Source organism: Erpetoichthys calabaricus, chromosome 11 (assembly GCF_900747795.2).
Source record: "Erpetoichthys calabaricus chromosome 11, fErpCal1.3, whole genome shotgun sequence".
Taxonomy (NCBI): domain Eukaryota; kingdom Metazoa; phylum Chordata; class Cladistia; order Polypteriformes; family Polypteridae; genus Erpetoichthys; species Erpetoichthys calabaricus.
The window spans coordinates 157,637,406-157,645,757 of NC_041404.2; the positions used below are offsets into that span (position 1 = coordinate 157,637,406).

General features: G+C 35.8%; 1 protein-coding gene across 1 annotated transcript; it reads left to right on the plus strand.

Annotated features, from left to right (window-relative positions):
* The first annotated feature begins 2,083 nt into the window (after positions 1 to 2,083).
* atp5mf (ATP synthase membrane subunit f) lies at positions 2,084 to 8,147 on the plus strand. The gene is made up of 4 exons (XM_028814411.2): positions 2,084 to 2,213; positions 3,086 to 3,193; positions 4,861 to 4,977; positions 7,939 to 8,147. The coding sequence occupies exons 1-4, from the start codon at positions 2,198 to 2,200 to the stop codon at positions 7,965 to 7,967; spliced, it is 270 nt and encodes an 89-aa protein (XP_028670244.1). The 5' UTR covers positions 2,084 to 2,197; the 3' UTR covers positions 7,968 to 8,147.
* The last annotated feature ends 205 nt before the right edge of the window (positions 8,148 to 8,352 follow it).

The following is an 8,352-nucleotide window of genomic DNA, read 5'->3' on the forward strand; positions in this document are numbered from 1 at the left end:
GTAAATTATTCATATTTAGCATGTGGTGGTGGCACTCCAAACCGAGGTCAGGTGCAACTTGTTTGCTTTCATTTAGGTGGGTCTAGAACTTGATTGGAGTCCACTGTGGCAAACTGAATTTGTATAGAAAGGCACATAAATGTGTATGTAAGGTCCCACATTTTACACTCCATGTCAGGTGAAAAACCAATGCATGAGGTCCAAGGAACTCTCTGTAGACCTCTGTGATAAAATGGTAATGAGGCACAGAGCAGGGCAAGAGTATAAAACCATTTTAAAAGCTTTGAGTTTTCTCAGTAGCACAATGGCCATAATAATTGTGAAACAGAAGAGGTTTGGAACCACCACAAGTCTTCCTAGAGCTGGCCATTTGGTCACACTGAGTACACAAGCAAGAAGAACATTGGACAGGGAGGTGGCCAAGAAACTAACGGTCAATCTAAAAGAGCTTCAGAAGGTCCTCTGTGGAGATGGGAGAACCTGTCAGAAGGACAACCATCTCAGCAGCACTCCAAGAGTCAGGCACATACTGTATGACTTTCTGCTAGGAGTTTGGCAAATGGCATTTAAAAGGACCTCTGAGAGTATGATGAAAAAGATTCTGTGGTCTGATCAGACAAAAATTTAACTATTGCCACAGAACTTAAACACTATGTTCCGGTTAAGACCAGGCACTGCTTATCACTTGCCTAAAATCATCCTTAGGGTGAGGCATGATTGTGGCAATATCATGCTATGGTTTTGCCTACCAAACAGTAACAGAGAGACTGACCAGAACTGAGGGAAGGATGTGCAACTAAATGCAGAGAGGCCCTTGAAGAAAACTTGATTTAGAGTTCATGACACCTCATATTGGGAGTCACAGTTCACTTTTCAGCATTACAGTGATCCAAAACATACAGCCAATACAATGCTGGAGTTGTCTCTGTGCTTAGGTGGCCCAGCTAAATCCCAGACATCATTGAACATCTGTGGAGAGACCTGAAGAAAGCAATTTACATATATATGTACAGTATACATATATTCCATCCAATGTAATGGAGCTTGGTTACCAGGAAGAATGAGAAAAACTGTCCAGATCCAGGTGTGCAAAGCTTAAAGAGACTCACTCAAGATGATTCAAAGCTGTATTCATACCAAAGGGGCTTCTATAATATACTTAATTATGGGTCTGAATACTTTATGTATCTTTAACAGATTGGAAAATAAAAGAAAATAATCATTTAATTCAAAGGAATTAAATAACCCACTTTATATGTGATCCATTCTTTCAATAAGATTCTAGGGACAAGGCATTCAAAAAGGTGTTGTGGCCGTTCTGAATGTGAATTACAAAATGTGCAATTAATATCAAATACCTGAAAATATTTTACTTGTAAATACAAAAAGAAATAAACCAAGTAAACCTTATTAAGGATTTTTATATTGGATTTCAAGTCTTTGGAAACAAAGGATGATTCTTAGAAATTAACCAAGCTTTCTGCCAACTAATTCTAGCTTGATCAGCGTTTTTTGTTTTTGTCGAAATAATAGTTTTCTTGAGAAAACGTAATTTAACCTTTGCCGTTGGCGCACTTGCTAACACATGACATCAACTAACTGATAATGATGGCAAATGCTGAAAACACAAGTGATATGTACACAATTGTAAACCTACTTTCGTCAGGTATTTCTACTAGCGGTTTCATCGTGTCCCGATGATTTGCTGCATATCTACTTTGTGTTGCTTTTTCTCAAACTGCTTCGGCTAACGCTGGCACATTGTTGGGCAGCTCCGATAAATTTCGTTATCTTAAGAAAATAAAGTTTTCAAAGAAAACAAAGCTTCGTTTTTCTCTAGGTTTCGAGAAAATTATTCGTAGAAAACTATAGAAGAAAAAAAAAATGATATTGCACCTCCTCTCTCGGCGTCCTGTATTACAGTATCAATATCTACCTTAGGTAAGCTAAATTACTTACACACAAACATAATTCCGTTTCTTTGCACAGTAAGAGCCCACACCAAACGCGCACTCTAGCAAACCGTTACACGCACTATACTATGAATGAACGTGAATGTTTCTATTCTCGGATGTGGGTCCTATTGACCTCAGTCTAATGGCTGAGTAGTAGAACAACGCCGACCTTATTCCCATGATGCAATTAGGCGTCCTCTATACACCCAGAATCCTCCACACCAGTTACCCTCTGCTGCAAAATGGCGGACAAACCGGGTGAGTTTCTTTGGGGATTATAATGGATAAAGATGCTTAATTAAGGTTTGACGTGAGATAAAGTGTGTTGTGCATTTTTGCATAATGTTAGTGTACGCCATTTAAAACAGTCTCGCTCTGTAATTATTAAGTATGATTCTGTTGTTTTAATTTTGTCCTTCTGTCAAGGTCTTAGCGGCCATTCGTCGAGGTGAATTTTTAGTGAAAAGTAAGGAGCCCTCCCTACATAGTAACAGTTGTGTGTCTGTGTTTGAACATTGCAGCAAATTAAGGCTGCTTACGTTAAACGAATGTTGTCTTGATTTATTAGTCAGTCGTTGTTTCCGTACTGACTTACAGTGCTAAATTGTAGTCGTAACCATAATAACGGAGCAGTCGGCAAGTTCCTCATCGTACACACAGAGCATATAGTATGTAACGAGGGAAAGTTGGTGCAGAGCTGCTGCTAATATCCAGTTTGAGAGAAAGACTGAATGCGTCAACTGCTCTTTTAATTTCCCATTAAAAACTGGGTCAGACCCGTCCAGCCCGTTATCTCAACTACCCTTGCCAGAAGAGGTGCGCGGAAAGTGTGTTAACGTGGTTAATAAAGTAAGAAGGATAACTCCGTTTTTTGTACATATGCTGTATATTTAGTTCAGATGGATAAATTACGATAAATGACTAAAGATTAGTACATTTTTAAAGACACCGCCAATATATCTTTAAATTCTAACTCAAAGTTTATTACAAAAATAATGTATTTTTAAAGCCGTTTTTACATATTTGTGTAAATTTTTATTTTCCCATCAGAATTCCAAAGTATCTCTTGCATTTTAATACACTGTACTTTCTCTGGAATTTAAGAGTAAATATTAAAGTTTGGTTTTCAGTTACCATTGCTCAGAAGAGGTTGTTAGATGTAAAGCTGGCTGAGCTCCCTACATGGATGACATCTTGTGACTTCACTCCTAATGGGATCCTTTCAGCAATGCGCAGAGGTAAGCCATACTGTTGATCTTGGGTTGTTAATAAAGGTGGCACAATCAAATTCCTTTTTTTCTAAAAGGAATATGGTCTTTTAAAGCTGTTGTTGTACATTGTTTTCTGAATATATGTTGCAGTTGTGTTTAGAATATTTTAAAGAATTTTATATTCCTTGAAAATATTTACTTGTATTTCTAACCAAGAATGTTTTAAAGGAACACTATCCCAAAATTATTTTTTTTATACAAATGTTATTTAGTTTGTAATGATGGTCAAAAAAAAATTTTCATCTCCTGTTATCCAGAATGGAGATTTAAAAAAAAAAAAAAAAAAGTTTGATACAAGCCAGTAGTGATCAGTGCCATACATTGGCAAACAATGTAAAAAAAAAAAAAACTTGTTACTCATGCTGTGTAATCCATATCTTGGCTATCATGTCGTATGCTCAAAATGTTCAAAACACGTGCATTTTTTTGCTAAAGTATTCTGAAATAGACACAACTAAAAATCAGCTCACATCATAAACAGGCATACACTCACATGGGATTGGTTTTCTGAACTGAAGATAAGACTCTTGGCCAATGAATGATGGAGAGGGTTGAATTTCTGCAAATAATTTTTTTTAACCTTTGTATTAAGCAGCCATCCTAAAACTTTTAACTTTATCATTTATCAAATGTTGATGTAAATTGTTCCAAGGGGCTTTCTTTGACTTGTGCAATTTAACAGTTATGGGAGAAAAAAATCAACCACAATGGTACCTTATCCAACTTCATCCATGGCAACACTGTTTTAACCATCTACTGTCAGTTTTTTGTTTTCATATTTACTCAAACAAAGCCCAGGGAACTTTATATGACTTCCAGTCAGAGGGGACGTCAAACAGAATAACTGTAGTTACTGATCTTGTTGCCTGAGGATGTCAGATATTTATACGACTAAGTATTGCAGCTGATGACAAATTAAATGACTCCAGGATAACTTTCCAACACGTTTCACATTTCCAAAATATGGCAAGCTCACCCCTTTTTCTGGACACTAGTAACATGCTATTCAACAAAGCTAATGCAGTATGAACACTTTCCAATATGTGCACCGCCATATCCCTTTTTGTTTTTTCATGAGACACCAGTGTTCCTTATTCTTCATAGATGTATTTATATGCATTGTACTTCCAGGTGAGTGCTCAATGGTTGTCATCTGTCACATATACAGGAGACATTCAGTATCTTAATAATAATGTCGGAGCAATTTAAAGATTGGTTAAACTGAGTCCCTGTGTATGTCGGACTACACAGCTTTGCCTCTGACTTGCCAAGATTGTGATAAACACCCTAATGGCACAGCCCTATTAAGAGATAAACCCTATAAACAATCGGTGATGGTTTTTGTGAGTTTATAGAGTAGTTTTGCTTCTGACTCGTGGTAGCAGTAAACACCTACAGCTTAAATGGTCTTTCCTGGAGAATTTAATAGATGATGACCATGTATTTATCTAAAGTTTGGTCATTGAATATTCACCAATGTTACAAACTGGCAAGTTATCAGTTGAAATTGTGCAGGACTAACATTTTTTTCCTATCTAGTCATTTGGCTGAATTAATCAGAGGAGAATAATTTAATGTGGCTAACAAAACAGTGCAGATTCACTAAACTTATTTTATTTTTTCCCCCCCTAAAGGGCATGACCGGTACTACAACAAATACATCAACGTCAAGAAAGGGGGCATTGGTGGAATTTCAATGCTACTTGCTGGTTATGTAATTTTGAGCTATATTTGGGAATATGATCACATCAGTAAGTTTTTGTTTTCATTTGCTAATGATACTTAAGGTACCACACTGGCAGCTTTGATAAGTATTGGATGCATGTATGTGTGTATGATACTGATATAATAGAGAGAGAGAGCTGTGTCGGAGCACAATTGTAGAAACTTAACTTTGTGTGCATCTAGCTTTTAATTTTTGGATGAATGAGAGCTGTTTATAGTTAAAGAATTTAGCTAAATATTGGGTGTGTTTACAGGAATGGGTTACTGTTTTACACTATTTTTTGTTAGAAATATATTTGTTTAAAGTAGCCATCTGATGAAGATCACACAAACAAAATAAACCAAACATGCAGCTTGATTTTAGGAAAATTTGCAGTTTTGTCATGCTTAGTACTTAGAAATCAACACAATAAAGGGGTAATTTTTATAGCAAAAAATCGATGAAACACCTAAAGGTATCAAGTTGTGCACTTGCTTCTCTGTTAGGTATAAAAGTTAATCCTGCACAATATGCAATGTAATGCATGGCTGTGAATGAGCAAGCTGATTAAATAAGCAGTACATTTATACATGGATATTTTCTTCGAAAACATTTGCAACAATAGTTTTCTGTCTGAACAAGGATTGGAAACTTGAGCAGAACAGGATTTTCAAACTTGACAAACCAGGGGATGTCTGTTGAGGTCCCGCCAAATAAATTCCACATTACAAAACAATTATTGTCTTATTTCTGCCATAAAAAAAACTATCCTGTTTAAGCACATCACCCAATTAGCTCTTAATTCCGCATTTAATTACGTAGAATATGTAATTATTTTGTGTAGGTAATATGGATGAAACATATAGTCAAGCAGATAACTCAAATATTTGTTTGACTTGGGGTGGGGGGGGGGAGTATTCAGACACTGTAGCTTCCACTTTACGAGTGTATGGCAGACCTTAAAGGAACATTTAAAAGGGTTGATACTTTTAAAAGATTGCCCTAAAGCGACACAGTCCTGCCCGATTTTGTTGTAAAACTCTAAGGGCAGCCCTTTAGTGCTGTCATGTAGAAATGTAAATTTAATGGCATGAAAGCTTAATTCACGGCAAGGTATTTGTGTATTGGCAGTGAAAAATTCTGTACGGAGGTTTGTCTCACGATGTTTGTTTATCATAGTGAAAAGCATACACTGGAATTAAAGCAATACACTTCGTGAAAAAATGTTACAAACTTCTGCTTAAGCAGAGGAAAATAAAATTCGACTTAAAACCAACTCTGCTGGATGCAGCGCTAGAAATAGCAGGCATGTAGCTGGTTGAACTTATAACTTAAGCTCTGCAGTGATGCATTTTTAACTCCTGAAGCTCTTTGGTGATGTCATGATACATCCATGAGAACTGAAATTTGTTGCTTAGCTGAATGAAATAAAATGTAGATATGGTAAATGGTCAAAAAGGGTTAGCTGCTTAGAATTAGACCTGCTGGTTGAAATCTTCAGCTTTTAGCTTTGCATGTTCTTGTCACTGAGCTTGGAGATCATTGAGTGTTCAAGTCACAGGCATCACAGAAATTGCAATTACAAGCTTAAATATTTATAAGTATATGTAACACTTTTTTCTGCATTATGATCCCATAGCTCTTTTGCCTATTAGCCTGTATATCATGATTCTGTGCATGTGAAGAAGCTGAGATTCATTCCAGCATGAAGTAAACTTCATGGGAAAACCTGTCATTTTAATAATATGGTGGCAAGGTGAAATTAGTTGTGTGTAAACCTGTACTCCTTTTAAAAAGATTTGGCAAAGTAAATATAGGTTTATAAAAATTCAGTAAAAATTAAATGTGCCCCAAATTTTTCTTATTTACAATGTACTCAATGAACTATCTAAATAAAAAATTACCCAAAATAGCCCATCACTACTCGATTTCATGTAATTAATAACAAAACTAGTTTGGTATCAGTTAGAGCTAAACTACATCATTTATAATGGTAGCAGTAATATATACACACCCTGCTTTTGTTCACTTTGCCAAACTGGTAAAGCCATAATTTATATTATTGGAATGGCTGACAGATTTAGCTTCCAATTGAATGAGAAGCGAAAAACTGAAATTACGGATTTATGCGTCTTACAGACTCCCTTTGGTTTACCAGCAGATTGCACACAATGCTAAAATGATTTTTTTCATATTTGCATGGGTTTTTCTTCTGCATCCTAAAGATGTGGGTGTCGGGACATTAGGTAGCCTTAACCTAACAGCAGTCTTTTCAGTATCACAATACCTGCAGTTGAGTTTCATCCAAAAGTACAGCCAGGGAAAGCATTTGGTGCTGGTGGAGCCCTGTAGGAATTCCTTTAATAGAGCAGAACCTACTGGTGCCACCTTACAGGGTTGATTGATACAATTTGCCTTTGGCTTGTTAAAGTGCAGTTCTGTGGCATTGTGTAGTGTAAGACACCTTTTTTTTTTTTTGCTGTAATTGTTAATTATTTACTCGGGCATATTTGTTGTGAAGCAAAAATAATTTGGATTTGTATTGTATTCACATTATTATGACACCTGAGAATTTCTGTCCTATTACCCCCCATTGCACTTATATAAAAGTACCAAATTAAGCTTCAGTTTATGTAACGAGTGCCTAGAGAAATAACGTGTGATGCTGAATGGAAAAATATTCTTGAAAAATGACAAGGCCATCTTTTAATAGCTTGTTTGGGACCAAAATTAATTATTCGAGTCTTCTAGGTATTTTGGAAATCCCAGTAACTGCATGTTATTAGGTGATTTAAATTTTTAAAAAAGGCGTGCATTATCTAAAACAATTCGTTTTGTAAGATAGTGTAGTGTACAATCTGTTATGTTACACAAGTGTACATTTTGGTTTTTGTGCAGTTTACTTCATTCTTTGGTATTTTTTTAAATGTAGAGTAAATCATGTAATTTTACTGTTTTATATTTAACTACTTTTTATTTACATTTTTCTTCTCTCTTATTCTAACAGAACATGATCGCTGGAGGAAATACCACTAGAAGAAACTGACCATCTTCTCCAATTAAGTGCTACTCTGCTTTTTCAAGCTGGCTTATTTGTCCTTCAGAAGTAAAGCACTATTGTCCATTGTTTAGTCTTCATGTTGTGGAAGCAAAGAAATATGTGACCAACAAACTGAATAAAAAGTCGGGCTTTGAGTCTGTGTGCTTTTACACAAATGAGTCTCATTGTTGGTGGGTAGCAAGTTAACACTGAAATGGACTCCTTTTGTTGGCTGAACTGCTTTAGCTTAATTCGGTAATTATATATAGGGAAGTCAGTAACAAAACATCTGGTTATCTTTATAAGGATGCTGTGCAAAATTTGCATAAACAAAACATTACAAACCATTTATTTATATTGACAAATTTAAAATGAGAAATG